This window comes from Aquarana catesbeiana, linkage group LG04 (genome assembly GCF_042186555.1).
Source record: "Aquarana catesbeiana isolate 2022-GZ linkage group LG04, ASM4218655v1, whole genome shotgun sequence".
Classification (NCBI taxonomy): domain Eukaryota; kingdom Metazoa; phylum Chordata; class Amphibia; order Anura; family Ranidae; genus Aquarana; species Aquarana catesbeiana.
In genome coordinates this window covers 246,908,236-246,931,480 of record NC_133327.1, presented here as the reverse complement: position 1 = coordinate 246,931,480, position 23,245 = coordinate 246,908,236, and the positions used below count along the sequence as shown (strand labels likewise).

Genomic DNA, 23,245 nt, shown 5'->3' with positions numbered 1-23,245 from the left:
AGGAATATGAATAATCACTTATGAGGGCCAATAACTCTTGTAACATCAGATTGCTCGACATTTACATTACTTCCAGTGTCTCTCTGATGGAAGGATGTGGGTGAATGGTTCAAGAATTGCCCGTTCTTCTGGGGAAGGGATGCCCCCTCTGCATGGGGAGAACCATCACTGCCTGTCTTTGTGGCAGGTGGTTTCCTGCCGCTTGGTGTAATTAGAGGTGGTCCCTGAGAGGCTCAGGATATTTATAAGGAGGGAAGAAAACACCATTTGTATACCTGATTCGGAAAATGGTGGTGGACTAGGTTGTATTTTTTACCCAGGCCTTTTTTGTGTGTAAAATTTCTTTCTGCCAACTATTTTTTGGCAGTTGAATGAACATTTTCCCTTTTGAGGATGTCGTTATTTAATTTTTTTTTTTCATTATTTGTTTCTTCTTTTTCTCTTCTTTTTCTTTAGATTTTTTCAATAGGGGTCCATAGTGGTTTAAGTAGCCCGGCTCCTTACCATTACCCCTATTTATTTTTCTTTGGATTGACGCACACAAGGGGGTTTGTGTGGACTAGTCTCCAGAGCTGTATCTGTTGATATTCCCTTACTGATGTCTTGGTGGCTGTGTTTGTTACTCCCATTAACCTAAGTGAGTGAATGTATTATTTAATATATAGAAACAAAGAAAACTTTTCTTCCCTTCCTCTTTCTCCATTTTCATTCTCCATGTGGTGGACAGAAAACTCTTTTGCCTTATGGGGATAATCTATACGTTTTGATCTATATTTATTATACCCCCTTGTGGTGAAATCATATGTCATTATTTGTATTTGATTTTTTTACATTTGTTTGCTTTTCAGTTGAATAAAGCTGTGTATGACCTTTTAGGTCAACGTAACCTCGCCTGATGAAGCGGGAACACCCGCAAAACGCATTGACCTTCTGTGTCAGTGACATTTTGACAGGATTTTCCGCTGTATATTTTATACTTGGATAGGTTTTATGATATGTGATAAAACACTCAGTGTTTTTTAGATTTTGCTTAAACAAAAATGATGTTTTTAAATATGTGGTCTGTTACATGTCAGTTTAATATGTTCTTAGATTTTTGTCCCGCGTCCTGGCAAATCTCTGCATAGGGGAAGGCTGAAAGGGTGAATATCACATGCCTGCCCACCACAAACTTAAAATCAGCACTTTAGAGTCTAGAGTTTAGCATGTACTGTATCATCAGTGGGATGGGAGGGAAGAATCTTCACCTTGAGTGCTAGAGAACCTTGTACCAGCACTGCTTCAGCCTACAATAAATTAAAGTATAACTAAAGGCATTCTTTTCCCCATTTTGGAGACAGTTAAGAGATTAAAACACCTGTCAGGTTTATGCCATCAAAAGTGAAAGTAAAATCCCAAATTTTGGGTTATTTCCAGAACAATAATAGAGGGAAAATTTTGAATGGGGACACTAGTTCTAGTAACATGGAGGGCCCCAATGGATTGCCTTAATTTGCAGGGATTTCCTCTCACTTCCTGTTTGGGTTATGGGACAGGAAGTGAAGGTAAGTCTCTCCGATATGACACAGATGGCAAAAAAAAAAAAAAAAAAACTGACAAGGGTTAAAACCCTCCCTTACTCTATCCTAAATGGAAAAACATTTTTCCTATAGTTCTACTTTAAGTTACCTGTGCCTGGCTTGCAGAATGAGGCCACCATCTCTGGTGCTCCTTTCATGTAGATGGCATATTCATCACCATTAAGGATTTGGGTGACCACTGACATGCGCTGCAGGCCTGAAGAGAAAGGAAACTGCTGCAGAATAGCAATTCCTTCAATGTCAACCTGGAACAAGAACATAAAGGCCATTTGTAAAATGTAGAAGATATATATTTTTTAATTATTTATATTAATATTTTTATAGTATTGAAAAAATTAAAGTAGGTATGTACATTATTTACAGTTTAGCTCCAGGTCAAACATATTCACATATATCACCCAGATGCCTTCTTTTACCTTTTAGAATCTAACTTCAACATTAGTAATGCAAAAAGTGTTGCATAAACACCAATGATTGTGAAAGATATTATATTTATAAATGCCTGGTTGCTATATTTTTTTTACCTTTTTTGCCTCAGGACCTGGTTTCACAACCATAGTTTCCATGGACTCTTGATATTGATTACTTGAGGCATCAATCTCCTGAGGAAAAAATAGATGCTTATGTATTGATATTGAATACGTTCCCACCCACATCATAAAACATACATGTAGGATAATGAACTGGATCAAACTGGTCCAGTGTGGCCAGTACACCTTGTGTATCTGTGCCTACGTGTATGACTAGAATAGGACAAATGAAGGAGAATGGAGAAGGAATTATCTAAATCTAAATGATATAATGAAATATATTTTTGCTTAATCAGTCCTTAGATGTGGTTCCTGCTTTGGCTTTCTTTTTTAGTCTATATTTCCTTTTATTTTACCTGGTAATTTCCTGTCCTCGTTCACTCACTGTATGAAGGAGAAGCATTGTCACCCTAGGCTGCTCTCCTAATTTAAATTACAAAGACTTTCCTCCTCCCAATCTCTACTACATATGAGGGAAGAGCTTACAGTTCAAGGAAAATAGCTGGGAAAGGTAATATCATTGTTTGAGGATTTTATTTCAGTGCACAAGATGTTACATGGATTTATTTTTCTATATAAAATGTTCTTGGTCTTAAAAAACAAGAAAGAAAACAAATGCAGCCACCGCATCTAAGGACTAGTAAGTTACTATAAATTACATTTTTGTTCTTCAGTTTAGATTTACTTTAAAGATAAACTTCAGGTATGGATATTTTTACAGTTACATGGGTTCAGCTTTGACCAAACCAATGTAACTATGCATTTACCATACATGAACGATGCCCCTGGAAACTAAAGATCACTCAGGTAGACACCACTACTCCAGTGATCTCTACTTGCTTCCAGGTCCCGTGCTGAATTTCTGCCTTGCTGCTTACTGAACGCAGGAGCTCATTTAGAGAATGCTTTGCATTTCCTCAATGAATGTAATGAAATTAATAGAAGTGTTCTCTGATTGAGCAAGGTGGAGAGGCATGGTGGTGATGCCACAATCTCCACCTTGCTCAGAGAACACTTTGGATTCATTGTGAAAATACAAAATGTTCTCTGAATGATACCCATGCCAATTGAGTGACTTCTTGTGTATCCATACTTGGAATTCATTTTAGGCTTTTGTATAAAGATTGTAGAAGGGGCCTTCACAGCCAGAGTTCTCTAAAATTACAAAAACTTCTGTGCTAAAGGCAGAGTTGTATAAAATTTAACGCAGTGACGTACAACACATACGACAAGCTGAGAAAAATGAAGTTCAATAGCCAGTGCGGCTCTTCTGCTTGATTCCGAGCATGCATGGAATTTTGTGTGTCGGAGTTGTGTACACACGATCAGAAGTTCCGACAACGGATTTTGTTGTCAGAAAATTTGAGAACCAGATCTCAAATTATGTCCGATGGAGCCTACTCACGGTCGGAATTTCCGACAACAAGCTCCCATCGAAAATTTGTTGTCGGAAAATCCGATCGTGTGTATGCAGCAGAAGTTTGCTTAGGTGACTACATTTTTTTTTTCACATGGCGGGATCAGTGTTGGCACCATAGAGTATAATAGACCTGAATTAAGAATACAGTAGTACATAAAACACTTTCTGGTCCTAGACAGACCAAAGAAGTGAGATCACCTTTCATCTAGATCTAGATTCTATAGGTATATTCACATTTCTAATGATGAAAGTGAAGAAGTGAGCTGAAATAACTAATTTTAAAAGTTCACTTATCTTGTATGCTGTGAGATGCTTGCCTTAGTGAGGTGTAAAGAGGCTGCAGGCAACCTCCTTTCTAAAGAGTTCAAATACCTGATCATTTACAGCCCTTACATTAGGGGGTCTAATTATAAAAAAAATAGCCTTCACACATCCATCACAAATGATCACTGTAATTTGCATAATATGTTGATTTCCTAGGATCGTCAGCTCCATCTAATGATCATAATGCTGTATTTTCCCAATTGAGGTATTTCAGGAAAAATACCATGTTATAATCACTAGATGGAGCCGATGATCAACATAATACAGAAAATATAATGATTGTTCGTGATGGCTGTGCGAATTCTTGAGACATTCGCACAGCAAAATGTAGGTGCCTGATAAGTAAAAAATATAACATGACGATTTTCATATACAGAGCTTATTGTAAAAGTGTTTTTGGAACCAACATACCATGATGTTCCAATGAACAATTATACTAGAAAACCACCACTAGAGTTTGTGATGTTGATCATTTTCATACCAACTATATTCATATCTTCCGATAGAGACAACTGACAATTGAAAATAAAAGTATTTACCCAACATGTAAACTCAAACATTTTAAGGTCCAGTGGATCACCCTGTACTGTCCCATCCAAGAAAATGAGAGAATGGCAGGATGCCATAACTCCAAGGAGTGGACACCAGACAAGAGACGTGTTTTCTGTAATTGAAATTATTTCCTGAAAGCTGATAAAAAATAAACAAAACATGTTTTAATAAAATAAAAAATGAATACAAAACACATCAAAGTATAGCATTTTCCTAAATGTAGAGAAGTAGGCTTAGGTTTAAGGGCCTGTTTACACCTGTGTGTTAGGAAACATGCTATGCTTTTTTTGTTTTTTTTTAAACACTTTTTACCCCTCCACTATTCTTTTCCCCTCCCTAATCCCTCCCCTCGCCCCTGGGGAGTAACCTATGTTTCATTACCCTCGCTGGGATTTTCTCAGTAACTTTTTTTCTGTCCCTTTCTCTAACAGGAAACACTTCATTTTTTCTACCAGACTTAAAGTAGAACCATGAGCAAAACATTTTTTTTTCATCTTGGATAAAATAAAGGGAGGGTTATAACCCCTGCCTTATTTTTTTTTCACCATCTGTGTCCCATTGCAGAGATTTCCCCTTCACTTCCTGTCCCATAGCCAAACAGGAAGTGAGAGGAAATCCCTGCAAATTAAGGGAATTCCAAGGTCACCAGAACTAGTGTCCCCATCAGAAGATTTTCCCTCTATTACTTTTCTGGGGACAACCCACAATTTGGGATTTCCTTTTACTTTCACTAATGGTAAACAGGACAATAGGAATGTGAAAGTTTTGCCTTTAGTTATACTTTAAACCTGATACATTGCTTGTGTCATAGTTCTTGTTTTAACCACCTATATGCATAATCAGTGGCAACCTTGTCTTTTGACTGGTTCCTTTTCCAGCCTGTGAGAGCTGAATTGCACTACTGTTTATTCTGCTTCTCCTACTGCTATCTTACATCACCAGTTAATGGCTGTTTTCTTTATCATCTTTAGTGTGTGGGACTCTGTAAAACCCTTGTCACATTGTATATGACATCATATACTTTTTTGGATCCATTTGTAAGACGTCATTCTACTTTTGATTACTGTCTATATTTGTAAAGTCTGTAGTGTAAACGCTCTAAATAAAGAATTATAAAAAAAAACAAAAAAAAAAAAACACGTTTTTGTTGCGCCGTTAATGCATTGTCAATGCAACGTATAGTGTGTTTTATATGTGATTTGCTTGCGTTTTTATCCCTTAGTCACCTTGGAAAAATGGACATAAAATGGACATTTCAAAAAATACTAATAAAAACATATGCTGCACTTTTGATGTGCTACTATTGAAGATGCGTTTTTAGGAAAATGCACTGAAGATGTAGCAAGCAGGTTTATTGAAAGCGTGGTGTACAGACCAAACAATGCAGTGCACAGATATGAACAGTATCATATCATTTTAGGGGGATTATTTTTCGGGTCATTAGAGTGCTGAGCAGCTTGCGTTTTAGCTAAAAATGCACAGGTGTGAATGGGCCCTAAAGCCCAAACATAAAAAAAAGACAGTAAAAAACATTAAATGTATTGGATCAAATTCAGTTATTGTTGGAAGAAAATTCAACTGTTTTCTAAACCTAAAACTATTAAAGTTTCCAATCTTAAAATTGCAGTCGTTAGGCAAAGTCAGAAAAACAAGTTACAGCCAAAACCTTTGATAAAATGGATTTTCACACTGAAGAGATTCCTATCTAATGCTGGCCATACATGGATAGAAAATCGCTCGAAAAAGCGTTCGATAATCGTTCAACTTTAGAAAGGTTAGTTCGGTGCATTTTAACTCTCAGAATGCAACGTTTTATGCCAAAAGAAAGATCTGTCATGTTGGAATTTTGTAAATAGTTTGAAAAAACATACAGCACATGTGCATTGATCGACAAAAAAAAATTACCATTCATGTCGTTAGGTGGTAGATAATATGTGGAAAACAATTTGATACAATGATGGTGTTAACAAAGTCATTCAACAGATCTTTATCAAACACTAAAGTTTTTCCAAACTATTTTCTTTCCATTTATGGCCAGCTTAAGGTGGACCTTCAATCATGTTTTCACCTTTCCATCTATTAAATCTTCTGCCCTTGTTTTAACTTTGGAAAGTAAAACATTTTTTTTCTGCCAGTAAATACCTTATACAGCCCACTTCCTGTTTCTTGTCTGGTCATTAGCCTAGGCTTATGACATCATGCACAGCTCTCTCCCTCACTCTCATGAGAGTTTGCCAGGAAGGGAGGGGGGATGAGTCATAAGAGGGCCAATGAGAGCTGCAGGGCTGCAGAGATGGAGGTCTGTGCGTCTGTGTAAATCCAGGAAGTGAACAGGCAGCAGCTTCAGCTGCCCACAGTTAAAATGGATGCAGCCAGACTCAGTGGAGGGAGATTTCTGCAGCATATTTGGCAAGTACAGAATCACAGTATATATAAAATAATATGCAAAGTGGTTGGAGGGAAGCTTCATAATGGCAAAGATGTTTTTATTACAAATGATGTGAATAGACTGTAGTTCTTTTTTAAGAGACATCAAGTGCATCAGGGTATGCCAGGGTGTTAGAGGGCAGAAAGTACTGGAAATTCAGTCCAGTGTCTGTGCACCCACATACACTGCCAGCTTAGGTTTAATATGTAACATTAGATAGGACAGGCAGGAAAAACTTGTCCAGTCACATTTGTATTTCCCCTGAGGGGTGTCTGCAGCTTGCTTACACTGCCTCTCTTATAGACCCCAACACAATTGGTAGCCCGTGGGAAGTACTGGGCTTACTAAATGCCTAAGAGAGCAGTAGGACAATACCTGCATGTCTGACAGCCCTCTAATATCTTCAGTGGTCTTAGGGCTGGTTCACACCACAAAAACGCACTCCAGGACCGTTCCAGATGTGTTTCTGCATGCGTGTTTTTAACGCATTTTTGGCACATTTACGAATGCATTCCAGATGCTTTTTTCCTTCTTTTTTTTCACTGTACTGGGGTCTGGTGCGTTTTTGAATGTGTGTACAGAAACGCATCCAGAACAGATCTGACGTGTGTTTTTGTGGTGTGAACCAGCCTTAAGACCACTGAAGATATTAGAGGGCTTTTAAACATGCAGGTATTGTCCTGCTGCTCTTAGGCATTTAGGAAGCCCAGTACTTCCCACAGGCTACCAATTTTGTTTGGGTCTATGAAGAGAGGCGATGTAAGCAAGCTGCAGACAAATGTGACTGGACACAGATACACAGACAGCTCGCTCCCTTTCCCAATGTAACAAAACTAAAAAAAAATTGACCACATTTCTATTTTAACTGCTTGTTGCAATACGTCAAATCAAAGCACGATTAAACTCTGACATGTAGGCTTTTTGTGACTCTGTGTGTCTCTTCTGTCAAGAATTCTTCTCCCTGTCTGTCAGCATTTTGTTTTCTGGGTGAACAATATGCTGTGCAACTCAGTGTGCAATGTTGACACAATTGTATGCCAGGACTAATTAACTTCTCTGCGCACACATTATCCCTTACCGGCCGATCAAAATGACCCAAGACTTTGAACCCAGAACAAGGTAAAGATGAAAGCAGCAGTAAAGAAGAGTACAACGGCTGTCACATTGCTGGAGAAGGACATTCACAAAGTAAATGTACCATAATGTGCAAATTTGCTCATTATGGCAAAAGCTCCTGGGGCATTCTTAAGCAGTTTAATTCCACTTTAAGCGCCAAATACCTATTTCTCATGTCAAACTGTGTGTTAAACATAACTGTGTATAGCTTAAGAAAACCTTACATGTGTGAACTAGCAGCCCCAGTCTCATTAGATTAATAGTAAATCTTTACAAGCCTATACATGCATTAGAGATTTTCATGAAACTCCCTGAGCAGTTCTACATGAATGAACAAAAGATATAAAAAAGCATTCCTTTAGTGAGTATTATTACTTCTGTCCACACAGGGAGGATTACAGATCAAAGTGTTTGTTGACAGTTGGCACCTCAGAGCAGCGGCCATAAGAAACTGCAAGTAACTAAAGTTATGGACAGTACATTCAAACTTCGTGAGTTTGTAAAAAGATCAAAATCATCCTACAGACATATTAGTGAAAAGTGTGGAAAGACTCTTTATCCACACCACCCAGAAATTTCCAAAGGACCCCATTACCAATTCAACTGAAAGGAAGGGAAGGCAAGGATTAGGTAAGTCTATCGGGCAGTGTGGTAGAGGTTCAGGTGCCCATTATGATTTGGGTCAGTTATTGGTTCAAGGGAACCAATTCATTTCTTGTGACAACTTACAGACTTTACAGGAATTTTAATTACAATATTTCAATTAAATGCAACATTGCATTTGCCTTCATTGTGTCCTAGCTGTCCTAGTTACACTTGTGTCTGTAAATCTGCTGGCAGGAACTGCTGTGTAGTCAAACTAATCTTAGCACTGAAAAATCACATGTCCAATATCAGGAATGTAAAATATGTGAATTGGGATCCAAAGCAGGATTGGTAGTTACATCATCTCAAGAACCTGGCCTTCATATCACTATTTCTACATCCATCAATCGAGGCCAAAAAGGTACACCTGATTTGCTATATTTCTCCAAACCAGAAAACCTATCCTACAAACCCTCACCTCAAGTTTGTTCACCATGTATTTGTCGGATTTAACTGAAAGGTACAAATTGGTGCACCTGTACAAAAGGTAGCAAAAAAAATACATGAACTTCTCCCATGTACATTCTCCCCATACACACTATTAGATTTTCTGCAGATTTTTGTCTTCAGATTTACCAAAACCATGTAGTACAAGGGTCTGCCTGATTGCATACGAATTGAAACTCTTAAGGTTTGACCTCATATTACATGATTTAGGTAAATATGAAGAATCTGCAGAAAATCGAATAGTGTGTATGGGGCTTTAAACAGCCTAAAATTTGACTAAATAGCTGATTTTGGAAAAGTACAAATGTACACACCAACCACTCAAGCCACATTCTCACCACTGCATAAGAACTGTTCCAGTATAAGGCTATGGTGAGTAAAGGAAAACGATCAAGGACTCATTTTAAAAGTTTAAACTGATTTACACCCTTTATTATGGAAATAAAATCATTATTTTATTAAAATATAACATTTCATATATTTTATAATATATTTAGAATATTTACATTTTAATACTAGATTTTATAATAGGGTCACTCATGACACTAATTTAAAAGAGTATTCTGCCGTTTAAAAAAAAAAAAAAAAAAAAAAGAGTTCATCAGTAGCTTCTCTCTTTTTTGTGATTGCATTTTCATTATTGAATTCCATATGGAGCGATACAATGCGCAAAGACAAGGAAGATGAATCACTGTGACTCATTCAGCTTTATGATGATTCAATTTCGTAAATAACAGGCTGTTTAGCCTCATGCATATGCAAAAAATTTACCTAGCACTCCATCTACTGGTTAATAGTAATAATTTTACATTCTGAAGTCAGTTTTACCTAAAAAAAAAACAAAAGCATCCTTGCTACAGAAAAATGTCTTTTTTGGAAGTGAATTCATTTGTAACAAGCCAAAATCAACGTATTGTTGTCAACAAGTAGTCAAATCATTCCGTGACAAAACATACCTGAGGTATAACTCCAGTTTTGCTGACAGTCTCTTCCCAATAAACTATATACATTTTAGGAATCGTAGCATTTTGAGACAAAAAAAAGAATCATAGCAAACCTTTCTACAGGTTTATACCTTTCTCTGTTCTGAAACCATTTTTGCTTGCTTTACTGTGTCCTTATAAACCGACTTCTAAATGGGAATATCTGCCTTTAATATCAACAGCTAAGAGTTTTAGGCTGGCTATACACTAGCAGAATTATGTTAGAAAGGTTTCATTTTAAAGAGTAACTCCACTTTTGTTGAGAAAAAAAAACATTCCCTCTGAGTGATCTACCGTATGTACATTACAAGGATTTTAACAAACTTTGTTGCAGATTACTACTTTTTGTAACTCTGAAGAAATCCCTGTGTGTTTGTCTGTGTCCATGTGGGAAAGTGAACTTAATGAGAGTGGTTTTATATTTATCAATTAGCTGCTGCACCTGCAGGGCACTAATGAGGGAGGCTGCTGGGCCTGCATCCCTTTAGACGTGATTTTCTATGGGGAGTATCTCCCCAAAAATGACATTTTTGTTGCAGGGGATGCCTGAAATCTGACTATTATCTTAGTGTAGACTTCAGGGAAAATCAGTGAGCCAATCACACAAGCAGGAAATAATGTTTTTGGAGGGCATTCTGTACATATTCTGTGTAGAGAACACCTCCAGGTAGCCATATTACATTTTCAGAAAATTACAGAGCTGCAGATTGAAAAGGAAAGGTAATTTTTAATAACATTCAATTACAATATGACTTGTGTCACAATTGTATATGCTATGTTACGGGGTGATTGGTACAGGTACGTGATTTTGCAGTTCCGGGTCTGGGGCGCGCATGCGTGCTGCCGGTGACCCGCTTGCACTGTGATTGGACACAGCGGGAGCCGTCGATTGTTATGGAGACAGGCAGAATGGTGATCTGCCAATTTAAACAAGGCAGATCGCTGTTCTGTGACAAGGGAAGATAGGAATCCTGTGTTTCTACTATGCAGGAACATGGATCTCTGTCTTCCTACAGTTAAAGCATCCCCCACACAGTTAGCAAGCACTCCCTAGGGACACATTTAACCCTTTGATTGCCCTTGTTAACCCATTACCTGCCAGTGTCATTAATACAGCAACAGTGCATATTTTTAGCACTGATCACTCTATTGGTGTCACTGGTCCCAAAAAAGTTTTAAAAGGGTCACTTAGTGTCAGATTTGTCCACCCCAATGTCGCAGTCCTGCTATAAGTCGCTGATCGCCACCATTACTTGTAAAAAATGAATAAAAATTCCATAAAAATATCCTATAGTTTGTAGATGCTATAACCTTTGTGCAAACCAATCAATATATGCTTATCGGGATTTTTTTTACCAAAAATATGTAAAAGAATACATATTGGCCTAATTTTTTGAATAAATTAGATTTTTTACATTTTTTATTGGATATGTTTTATAGCAGAATGTAAAAAATATTGTTTTGGGGTTTTTTTTCAAAATTGTCGGTCTTTTTTTTTTATAGCGCAAAAAATAAAAAACGCGGAGATCAAATATCACCAAAAGAAAGCTCTGTTTGTGGGGAAAAAAGGACATCCATTTTATTTGGGGACAGAGTCGCATGACCGTGCAATTGTCAAAGTAACACAGTGCAGCATCACAAACAAATAGCCTGGTGATGAAGGAGGGTAAACCTTCCGGAGCTGAAGTGGTTAGTGGAGTCAATTTAACGGTCATTTTCAACCAAAGTGACAAGAAAAATTGAAAGAGCAGAATGGAAATTTTTTTATATACAAATTTCTACAAGTGTTATTGGTGTTGGTTATTGGTGCACATGCAGACTTTTGGAAAAGCAGTGAGCATATTAACCCGCTTCAGCCCCAGAAGATTTTACCACCTCCCTGACCAGAGCACTTTTTACAATTTGGCACCGCGGCGCTTTAACTGACAATTGCGCTGCCGTGCGATACTGTACCTAAACAAAATTTTCCATTTGTGTCCTTTTCTCCCACAAATAGAGCTTTCTTTTGGTGGCATTTGATCACCTCTGCAGTTTTTAACAAAAAAAGAGCGACAATTTTGAAAAAATGTTTGAAAAAAAAAAAAACAATATTTTTTACTTTTTGCTATAATAAATATCCACAATTTAAAAAAACAAAAAAACTAATTTATTCATCTGTTAAGGCCAATATGTATTCTTCTACATATTTTTGGTTAAAAAGAAAAAGAAAAAAAAAAAAAAAAAAAAAATCGCAATAAGTATTGATTGGTTTGCACAAAAGTTATATTGTCTACAAAATGGGGGATAGATTTATGGTATTTTTATTATTATTTTTTTTTTTTTACTAGTAATGGTGGCAATCTGTGATTTTTATTGGGACGCATTTTGACACATTTGTGGGACCATTGACAGTTATACAGCGATCAGAGCTAACAAAATGCACTGATTATTGTGTAAATGTCACTGTCAGGGAAGAGGTTAACACTAGAGTCCGATCAAGGGGTTAAATGTGTTCCCTCGTTAGGGTTTCTCGCTGTATGGGGATAGGACTGACTGGGGAAGGAGACATATCGTCGTTCCTGCTTAGTAGGAACAAACGACATGTCTCCTCGCCCCTGACAGAACAGGGATTTGTGTGTTTGTGTGTCAAACACACAGAAAACGGTAAAGTATTTTTTTAGCATCATTAAGTTACAAAGTGGCTTGTGTAGCAAGTACTGATAAAGATTGCATTTGCACCATAATTTGCAAATACATTCTTTCAAAAACCAGACAATGTGATTATAAATTTTATTTATTTTTTTATTATACTTTTAGTTTTCCCTTAATTGCCCATGTAGTCCATGTAGCTAAATTCCCTCTGCACCAGGGTATTAGAAATTAGAATATTTTAAAACCATGTTCTATTTGCAGACACTGTAAAGGAATATCACAAGAAAATGAAGAAACCACGTTTAAAAACATATTATTATATGGGAAATAAAATATATTGTATGAATTCATAATTAAGTCCATAATTTTACCACGACATACCGATACTCATTTGATGGTACTATACCCCAAAGATCCAGACCATCCTCGGTTAAGGTTCCTGTCTGGGGAAAAAGGTAACATAAGAACGACCATGCTGGAATTAGAGAAAATGGTAGTGTAAAACTATCTCAAAGCTTTGATTCAGAGAAAGATAATACTGCATAGTAAGATGTGAAGTATAGACCTAAAACCCCTGAAAAAATGCCTCTAGGAAAAAAAAAAAAAAAGGTATTGTATGTAAGCCAGAACAGAACACATAAAAATAGACTTTACGAAGGGGCAGAATAAAACAATATTAACTGTGTATATATGGTATAATATTACACAGTTTATTTAAAACCGATTTGTTAAAATGATATCCAGAAAACACACCTCATTTTAAGTACATAGAAAGAGTTCTTCATACAAAAAGCATATGACTCATTCTAAAAAACCATGCCTAAACAGCCGAAGTGCTGTAAACCAACAAATTTGATACGTCTTATGTACAACGGGCACCTATATCTTGACCTCAATATCATATGTACATGCAGGGATACTTCTGAGGAACTCCCTATACAACAGTTTGCTTGCAGCCAATATAACTATAGATGAGCTGCAAGATCCAAAAAAATGCAGACTTTTGTACATATATACTGTATGTATGTGAAATTGCATCTAAGAGGGGAATAAACTGTTTATACACAGATCCTTTATAGTCTACTTCAACCACTTGGTACAGAAGAGATTACTTCTTTACTACGGTACTTCATATTAATAATGTATCCTGACATCAAGGGTTCCCAAAATTCAGCTTACGGTATATTTCACAGATATAATGAGTATTGGTGAAGGATATGCAATAAATGTTAAGCTTCAGCTATGCAATAAAATTTAGTGTCCATAAATGAGGAAAGAAACAAAAGCGTATGTCCACCCAGAACAATGCAAAATACAAAAAAGTGTGGGGAGTAGTGTCACCCCACTACTTTTGGATTTATTGTACAGGTACCACATCCTTCATTCTTAACATATACTTAATAAAAAAAATATCAGAAAAAAGACTAAACAGCACTTTAAAAATACCACACCACTGATAATGTATGTATAAAATAATCAAGCACTTTTATTCCATTTCAAAGGGTTAAGCATCCCAAAAGAAGCAAAGTAATTGCACAAGTTTTTCAACCATTACAAATGCATGAGCATATTAATGTTGCACAATAAACAGTCTTGGTCTTGACATACGATGCGTTTTACTGGTCAGAGCCTGCTTCTTCAGGAAACTCAAGACTCCATAATTATCTGTGAACACAATAAAAGAATATCTACCAGCTAGTATGCAGACCAGTGTTTAACATTTATTTGCTCGCATTATTCTGTAGCACCCTAGTGTTTATGCAGGGTTGCTCCTAAATTTACCTGCCAGGTGTAGTTACTTTGGTCTATTGTTAGGGATCAATTGATTGCTAGGCCAGAGATTGGGCCTATCCCGGGCACATCTGGCTGCTAGGCTGTCTGAGGGCCTATCCAGAAGCAGGAGAGCAGCGCACGGTTGGGACTGCGGCTTGCAGTCCAACCAGAAGTGATGGTTCTGCCAGCAGAGAACCTTTCGTGATCGGAGATAAAGAGGAAGCTGTCGCCAGTAAGGGTCTGTCTGTGTTATTACCAGGGACCACAGTGAGTAACTGAAGCAAGTACCGGAGCAACATTCTTACCAACCGGGGACAGTGAAGAATTGGGAAACTTCAGTGGGAATCACGCCAGGGACCCAGCCAGTGGAGGTGACGCTTGCAGAGCAGCCTTGTGTGCCAAGCCGGCCAGCGGGGATGAAGCTTGAGAGGTATCTTGTGTGTCAAGCTAGGGACCCAGCACAGAAGCGGGGTTGACGCTTGAGAAAGATACCACCGTGAAGATTGGAGGAGCTCAAGGGATTCAGTGGCAGTGAGTCAGAGGGTCTAGTGAGAGACCAGGAGCTCAGTGGGCTGAAGAACTAGAAGAAATGATTGTAGTGAGAGAAAGGAACTGTTACGTTTGTGTTAGAAACTGTTAAAGACTGTTGCCATAGGAGACAGCATTCCTGCACATGCAGATGTGGCGTCTTGCTGGATGCCTTTCCCTGCATGGCTGTCCTCCTATCGAAGTCTCAGAGTCTGCCAATTAATATTGCAACTACCTAAGGGTGTTCTGGCCCTAACCCTCTTTCCCCCAAAAAGAAATAAACTTTCTTTTGCATTCAGGAAGTGTCTAGCGCCCGATAACTTTAACTACTCTGCACCCACCAGGCCTCACAACCCACTACATACAGAAGGATGTCAGCTATCCCTGACCCTGGAGGTCCTCAGACTAAAAGAGGCCTGGGACCTTGCTATAATTCATAGAACAAAAATCCCCCTCCCCCTTTTTGAAATAATCACATTTTGTTGCTTTGCAGCCTGAAAGTAAGACAGACACAGTTTTTATTTTATCCAGCTGTATTTACTCAGTGCAACATTTAACATCCAAATAAAAAGATATAACACCAACATGTCAGAAAAAAATAAAAGAAATTCAAAAACAGAATCACAGTTGGAAAATGGAGCACCCCCATCCTAAAAAATGACTTGTAAACTAATTTAGGTGTAGCTACTCCCCTTCTCAATGGCACACAAAGCCATTTGACTTTCAACTATGATCAGCTGTGGTAATTTTGATTAGCTCATCGTGAAAAGAGCTTTCCTGGAGCATTTCAGTCCCTGAAGCAAACAATCAACTATGGGTGTCAAAGCACAGTCAAAAGATCTCCCCGGGATAAAGTTGTGGACAGGCACAAGTCAGGAGATGGATACGAAAAAATGTAAAAGGCTTTATCAATGCCTAGATGCACAATGAAGTCTATTATTAAGAAGTGGAAGTGGAAGTTTGGTAAAACACAACAACACAGACCCCCCCACTGGATCAGGATGTTGCTCCAAACTGGATGAAAGAACCAGAAGGAAAATGGTCAGAGAGGCTACCAAGAGGCCTACAGCAACTCTGAAGCAGTTGCAGGAATTTATGACAAAGAGGGGTCATTGTTTGCATGTGACAACAATATCACAAATTCTCCACAAATGTGGCTTTTATGGGAGGGCTGAAAGAAAAAAGCCACTCCTCAAGAAAGACCAAAGGCAGTCACGACTGAGCTTTACCAAGACTCTAAAAATAAAGGGCAATCAGCGCAAACTAAACCCGTAATAATATGCAAGCTGAACACTAAAAGGTAGCACCAACCTCCAAAAACAATCTTAAACAAAATAAGTGCAGCGCAAAGTGTGACAGATAAATATATGCAGAGCCAAATATAGAACAATATAATACTCAGAAGTCCATAGAATCCAATCTGAAAGCACACTCCTTCTGGGGACACACAGGTGAAATTCTTTCCAACCGATGTAGTAGGAGAAGCATATCAATGAATGAATGAGGTTGCGCTTACCAGATTCGGTGGACCCCTTAATTACAGGGGGTCAGGGACAGCATGGGTAAACCAAAGGCACACTGCTGGGCTGGTAGTCATCTTCCTTCCTTCCTCTCCTCTTCCTCCTCCCTCTTCTTCTGCGCGCCAATTGTGAGGGAGGAGGAAGCGGAGAGGAGAGGAGAGGAGAGGAGAGGAGAGGAGAGGAGAGGAGAGGAGAGGAGAGGAGAGGAGAGGAGAGGAGAGGAAGGAAGGAAGGAAGGAAGATGACTACCAGCCCAGCAGTGCCTTTGGTTTACCCATGCTGTCCCTTTACCAAGACTCACCTTGAAGATTCTGAGGCCACATGGAAAAAGGTTTTATGGTCAGATGAGACAAAAATTTTATTTTTTGGCCTCAACACCAAACAATATGTCTGGCAGAAATCCAATACAGCTCACCATCAAAATAACACCATTCCTACAGTAAAGCATGGAGGTGGTAATATCCTGTTATGGGGGGTTTCTCTTGAGCAGGGACTGGAGCACTTGTCAGGATAGAATGGAAAATGAATGGGGTAAAATACTGTCACATTCTTGAGGAAAATATGCTGCCCTCTGCCAGAATGTTGTCAATGGGAAGAAGGTTTGCCTTCCAACATGGCAGTTACCAAAAGCACACAACAAAAATGACCACACAGTGGTTGAAATAGAAAAAGGTGAACATCCTTACATGGCCTAGTTAGAGCCCTGACTTAAACCCCATTGAAAATCTGTGGAATGACTTGAAGATTGCAGTCCACAAACTGTCACCATCAAATTTAACTAAACTTGAGCAGTTCTGCAAAGAAGAGTGGGCAAATATTGCAAGGCCTAGATGTGCAAAGCTAGTAGAGACATATCCCACAATTAAAGCAAAATGTGGTTCAACACAATACTGACACAAGGGGGTGATCCTTTTTACAACTCAGTGATTCTGTTTTTGTTTTTCTGGCATGTTGGTGTTATATCTTTTACTTGGATGTTATACAAGTTGCACTGAGAAAAAAAGAAATGGATAAAAGAAAAAAAAACTGTGTCTGTCTTCATTCCATACTCACTGTAAGTATCATATGCGACCTGATAGCATATGCAACTATAGTTGCACATGCTATCAGGTCGTATATGATACTTATTACACATGATTTCAGGTAGCATATGATACTCATTGCTATCATGTAGCATATGACACATGAATAATGGGAGCAAATAAATGTTAAACTCTGTTCTGTATACTAGCTGGTAGGCATTCTTTTTTGTGTTTACAGACAATTAAAGGAGTTACCTGAAGAAACAGGCTCTGACCTGTAAAATGCATTGTGTATCAGGACCAAGATTGTTTATTGTGCAACATTAATATGCTCATGCATATGTGATGCCTGAAAAACTTGTGCAATTACTTCCCTTCTCTTGGGATGTTTAACCTTTAGAAATGGAAAAGAATTGTTTGATATTTGTATACATACATTATCAGTGGTGTTGGCCTGTTTAGTCTTTTGTTCTGTTTTTATTAAGCTTTGGCAGAACAAAGTCCTCTGACACCCAAGATGCCAAATTGTAGATTCCACCAGCACAGCACTCAAAAAGAAAGCCTCTCTTGCATCTGCCTTAGTCCAGCCTGGTGTCCACCTTCCTCACTGATCTCCTATAGAGGTTCCTCTCCTTTTTGTCTGGTGTAAACTGTGCACTGACCAGGACTTTGCATTACTTTGTTTCCAGCATGTATGCTTGCAAGTAAAATTTCACCAGTACCTTATCAAAGCAAAAAAGGTTAATCGTTCCACAGAGATTGATCCTCTGGGGACTGATACAGAAAATTCCAGATTTCTCAAGTCTTTTCTGGGCATAAATGATTCCTGCAGTAAGGGCAGCTGGGAGAGCTGGAGGAACTGCAATGGTGATGACATCTAAAGCTTTTTTCACCACCTCTCCAGCATCAGCCTGTAAAATACATAGATATAAGATTGTACAATGAGACAAGAGGGAGTAAAAACTTTACAAGAAAAAATATTTCTACCGTGTGCTACTATTTTTGCACTCAAATATTTAGGTTTTATATTTGTTAGCTACCCTTTTTTTAAAACTTTTAAAAAATAATGTCAGGTTAAAATCTAATTTTATTTCTCAAAAATGAAGTGCCAAATTAACACAATGGGGGGGGATTCATGAAAGCTGGAGCACTCAGAATCTGGTGCAGCTGTGCATGGTAGCCAGCCAGCCACTCAGCTTTTAATTTCAGCTTGTTCATTTAAGCTTTGGCAATAAAACCTGCAAGCTGATTGGTTTTTATGCAGAGTTGCACCAGATTTTTCACCCTCCAGTCTTAGTAAATAATCCCCAATGTTTTGTATATACTGTTCAGCAAAAAAAAAGGTGAAAGGGAGAATACCAATGACATTTGCACCAGAAGCCTCTTTCTTATAATGAGCTTCCTTATGCATGCAGTCAGTATAAACCTGCATAAACCCTTATAAAGCTGCAAGTCACACACATACCAGCACTACTGATCTGTTGCTTTTTTTTTTTTACGGGAGGGGGGTAACATTCTTTCTGATTAGTGCAGTGATTCTGCTGCTAAACTCTTGACTAGTAATGTAAAAGTTAGGGTGCTCAAGCTGCCCATCTGCCAGCGTGCAGACAAAGAATAACAAAGAACAGGATATTGTAACATTGACTGAAAGCTTGAAAAAACGGACTCTAAACCCTGTATACCTTCTTATTACTAAAAGATAAAGTTAAATTCCAACTAAAACTATACAGGGAAATTTCTCAGACAATTGCAGAAAAAAACTTAGAGGCCCTGTTATAAAATAAAACCCTTTTAGCAAAGCAGATACCTGTAAAGAAAACAACTGAATACACACAGCTCTCACCGATTCCTCCCTTTGACTTTAAGTCACAACTGCACCCTACACTAGGAGATCTATGTGGAACTCCTTGGTCCCTTGCAAGTCTTATGCCCCGTACACACGGTCAGATTTTCCGATGGAAAATGTCCGATCGGAGCGCGTTGTCGGAAATTCCGACCGTGTGAGGGCTCCATCGGACATTTTCCATCGGATTTTCCGACACACAAAGTTTGAGAGCAGGATATAAAATTTTCCGACAACAAAATCCGTTGTCGGAAATTCCGATCGTGTGTACACAAATCCGACGGACAAAGTGCCACGCATGCTCAGAATAAATAAAGAGATGAAAGCTATTGGCCACTGCCCCGTTTATAGTCCCGACGTACGTGTTTTACGTCACCGCGTTTAGAACGATTGTATTTTCCGACAACTTTGTGTGACCATGTGTATGCAAGACAAGTTTGAGCCAACATCCGTCGGAAAAAATCCTAGGATTTGTTGTTGGAATGTCCGAACAAAGTCCGACCGTGTGTACGGGGCATTACTGGTTATTTCATCTGATCTAATGCCACTGATGCACTGTATCCTACACTAGGATAAATATGCAGAACTCCTTAGTTTCCTGCAGGTCTCACTGGTTACTTCATCTGAAATAATTCCACTATTGTATCCCACGCTATGAGAAAGCTAGAGAAATCCTTGGTCCCCTGCAGGTCTCACTGGTTCCTCCCACTTACATCACATCACAACTGTGTTCTACACCAAAAGAAAAATGCCAATCCCCGTGATCGTCTCCAGGTCTCACTGGTTACTTCATCTGGCCTAATGTGACTACTGTATCCTACAGTAATGGGGGGTCTGAGGGAGGAACCAATGACACCAATGGGGGAACCAGTACTTGCACACTCCTAAAAGTGTTGAACTTTGGAGAACCAGTTCTCTTTAACCAAGCAAAGTTAGTGCTTTGGACTCTTCTTCGTGTATGGGCTTTGCTGAAAGAGTTTAATTATGCAACAAAGTCACTTTCAAAGAGATTCTAATTATTCTCTACTTTATCCAAAGCAAGACAAAAATGTATGAACTAGAGTTCCACTTTAAGAATAAAATGTACAAAACAGAAAAAATAGACAGTAAAGTATGAGTTAACATGACTGATTCCTTTAGTTATAATACTGATGTCTTACCCCATCCAAAGCAAACACACAAACAGCGTAGACCATCCCAATCATAGACAGACCAATCAGACTGCAAAGGAATATCAATGCATCCCTGAAGAGCTTATAGTTCACTGGCTTTGGGTAGAGGATAGACCGCACCAGGTCACCCTTAGCTGTATTAAAGCCTAGAAGGAAGATCAAAACATATGGTTGACTACTTAGAAGGAAACAATAGAACAATGTTTGCAAAGTATTATAAGGAGCTAGACAGTTTTTGAAAGCATATACCGTTGCTTTAAATTCTCTCTCAAGAAATATAAAAAAAAGGAAGAGGCTGATTCCTTTCACCAGGGTCTGTCTGTAACCTCACTCTGGGGTAGGCTGACCATTTACATAGAAAAGTGTTCAACTTTTTTAAGTTTTGGATTGAGGAAGGGATACAAAACTTTGCCAAGTGCGTTTTGTTGTTGCCCCACTGGGGATATTTCCCCCTGATGACAGAAGTCATGGGACAGAAAGTAGGGGAAGGCCTACTGTTGGCAATTGTATGTGAACAGAAGATAAGCAAAAAATCTCCATAAGCTACAACTGTCAAAAGATAAACCTGTCAGTTTCTAGTGATTCAAAATTATAACAACGCAAGCCTATGTATAGTAAATCATTAGAGTAGCTGGAAACTGCAGCCTTTTGGCTAAGATCAAGTGTAGTATCTGTTCTTATCAGTTGCCAGGAGGTGGCGCTTGCTTCCGTCCCTGATCTACAGCGAGGTGGTATCAGGGGTGGCCGAGGCTACGCAAAACCTGCTGGTGTAAAGGTAACCTGGAGCGGTTTTGTAGCCGAAAGGGAAGCCTTCTGATGGGGATGGAGAACCATTGGGTCTGGCCAGAGGGTCAGGTCCCTGGCCTTCTGGCCTAGATTGGGGTAGCTCTAGCTCCAGTCAGTTTTCCGGGAAAGAGCACTGGCTCCCCTTTCCCACCTGGGGAGCAGTTAGTATTTCCCGAATGCAATTAGGTAGGAGGGATGAGAGCGACTGTGAGGCCTGATGGTAAAGGGCTCTCACCAAGCTTCCAGAACTTCAGGCCTTCCTGGCTGGGGTGGGGGCTGCTGTGGTCTGGGTTGGTGGTCAGGGTTGCACGAAAAGCCAGTGGTGAATGTGCCCCTGAAGTGGCAGTTCAGGGGTGCCGTACAGTCAGTGTTCAGGCACTTGATTTATGGCACCATGGTCACTTCACCACAACACATGTTTTTCGCACCTGCCTCTAGGGCCGAGCCTTCTGGCTAGGACCAGGGGAAATTTTTATTCCTGGCCGCAGGGCCGGCCATTGTATTACACAATGGTCACTTTTCACTCTCCAACTTCCTTCTCCCCACTTTCTTTTTATTTATCCCCGTGTTTGTCACTTTTTTTGTATTTTTTGGTTGATGTGGTCACATTTGTCACAGTGTGATGAGTAGGGTGTGGGTCCTCAGGCCTACTCTGAAAGTCTTGGGAGGGAGTGGATATAGGCCTTCTGGCTTGGTTCGCCCTCTCTCATGGGGTCTCCCTTCGAGGGAGTCCCACCTAGTACTTTGACAGCGGATCACAGAAGTAAACAGAAGCTGGTTAGAAGAAAGTGCCCACCAGTGCTTCTAATTAGTGCCTATGAGTACTGCTAATCCATGCCTACCAGTGCCACCTATCAGTGCCAATCAATGCCTCATCATCAGTGTCGCCTATCAGTGACGTCTATTAGTGCCACCTCTCCATGCCGCCTATCAGTTCCACCCATCAGTGCAGCCTCATCAGTGCCTCCTGATCAGTGCCGCCTCATCGGTACCCATTAGTGCCACCTATCAGTGCCCATCAGGGCTGTCTATCAGGGCCGCCTACCAGTGCCCATCAGTGCAGCCTACCAGTGCCCATCAGTGAAGGAGAAAAATGATCTGTTTGCAAAATTTTATAACAAAATAAAAAAAAAGGTTGTTTTTTCTTCAAAATTTTTCGTCTTTTTTTGTGCGTTTAGCAAAAAATAAAAAACTCAGTGGTAAATACCACCAAAAGAAAGCTCTATTTGTGTGGAAAAAAAATGATAAAAATGTAATTTGGGTACAGTGTTGCATGACCGCACAATTGTCATTCAAAGTGTGGGAGCGCTTGGCCTGGTCAGCAATGGGGTATAAGTGCTCAGTAAGCAAGTGGTTAATAGCTACCCATTGGGTTTTTTATTTTTTACTATCAAAAGGGTAAAATTGGACATGTGTTATAAAACATTTTAAATAAAAATGCAGTGCAAATAACCACAAAATGATTTTTTGGAAAGTAGACATCCCAAGCTGATCATTTTTTGAAATGAGAAACATGCTGGTATTGAAGGGGATTAAAACATGGAGCTTGGTAATGGTGCACTAGACAAAGTTACTGTATAGATTGTAAACAGAAGGGAGGGGAAGGGGTTAATGTATAGGTCAAGTACAGTGGGAGAGTGGAGCTGGGAGGGTTAATGTGCAGATATGCAGGATAAGGAACATGAAGAGTTAATATTCAAGTCACATACCAAACAGGCTGGAGATCAAATTTACAGGAGGGGAGGGGAAGACAAAATCTAATCAGATTAAATTTCAACTTTAGGTCAACAAGTACAACAAAATGATTAGTGTGATAGTCTTAGAAGCCACCCTTCTCCTCTTCACTCCACCGTTCCCATAACTGTAGTCATTGGTGAATGCTTACTCCTTAGCTCATTCATACCTTTGTCTTCACTCTTCACATTAAACATCAATATGGCTGTAG

The 23,245-nt window shown here is 39.1% G+C and overlaps 1 protein-coding gene across 1 annotated transcript in view; it reads right to left on the bottom strand.

Moving 5' to 3' along the window:
• LOC141139839 (probable cation-transporting ATPase 13A4) overlaps positions 1-23,245 on the bottom strand; it is a 156,966-nt gene that overhangs the window by 61,854 nt on the left and 71,867 nt on the right. Inside the window, exons 11-16 of the mRNA XM_073626363.1 lie at positions 20,503-20,660; positions 18,222-18,410; positions 13,038-13,099; positions 4,394-4,544; positions 2,105-2,182; positions 1,669-1,825 (exon numbers count right to left, since the gene is read on the bottom strand). Of these exons, the coding sequence (XP_073482464.1) occupies positions 1,669-1,825; positions 2,105-2,182; positions 4,394-4,544; positions 13,038-13,099; positions 18,222-18,410; positions 20,503-20,660 (795 nt within the window). The remainder of the gene's footprint in view (positions 1-1,668; positions 1,826-2,104; positions 2,183-4,393; positions 4,545-13,037; positions 13,100-18,221; positions 18,411-20,502; positions 20,661-23,245) is intronic.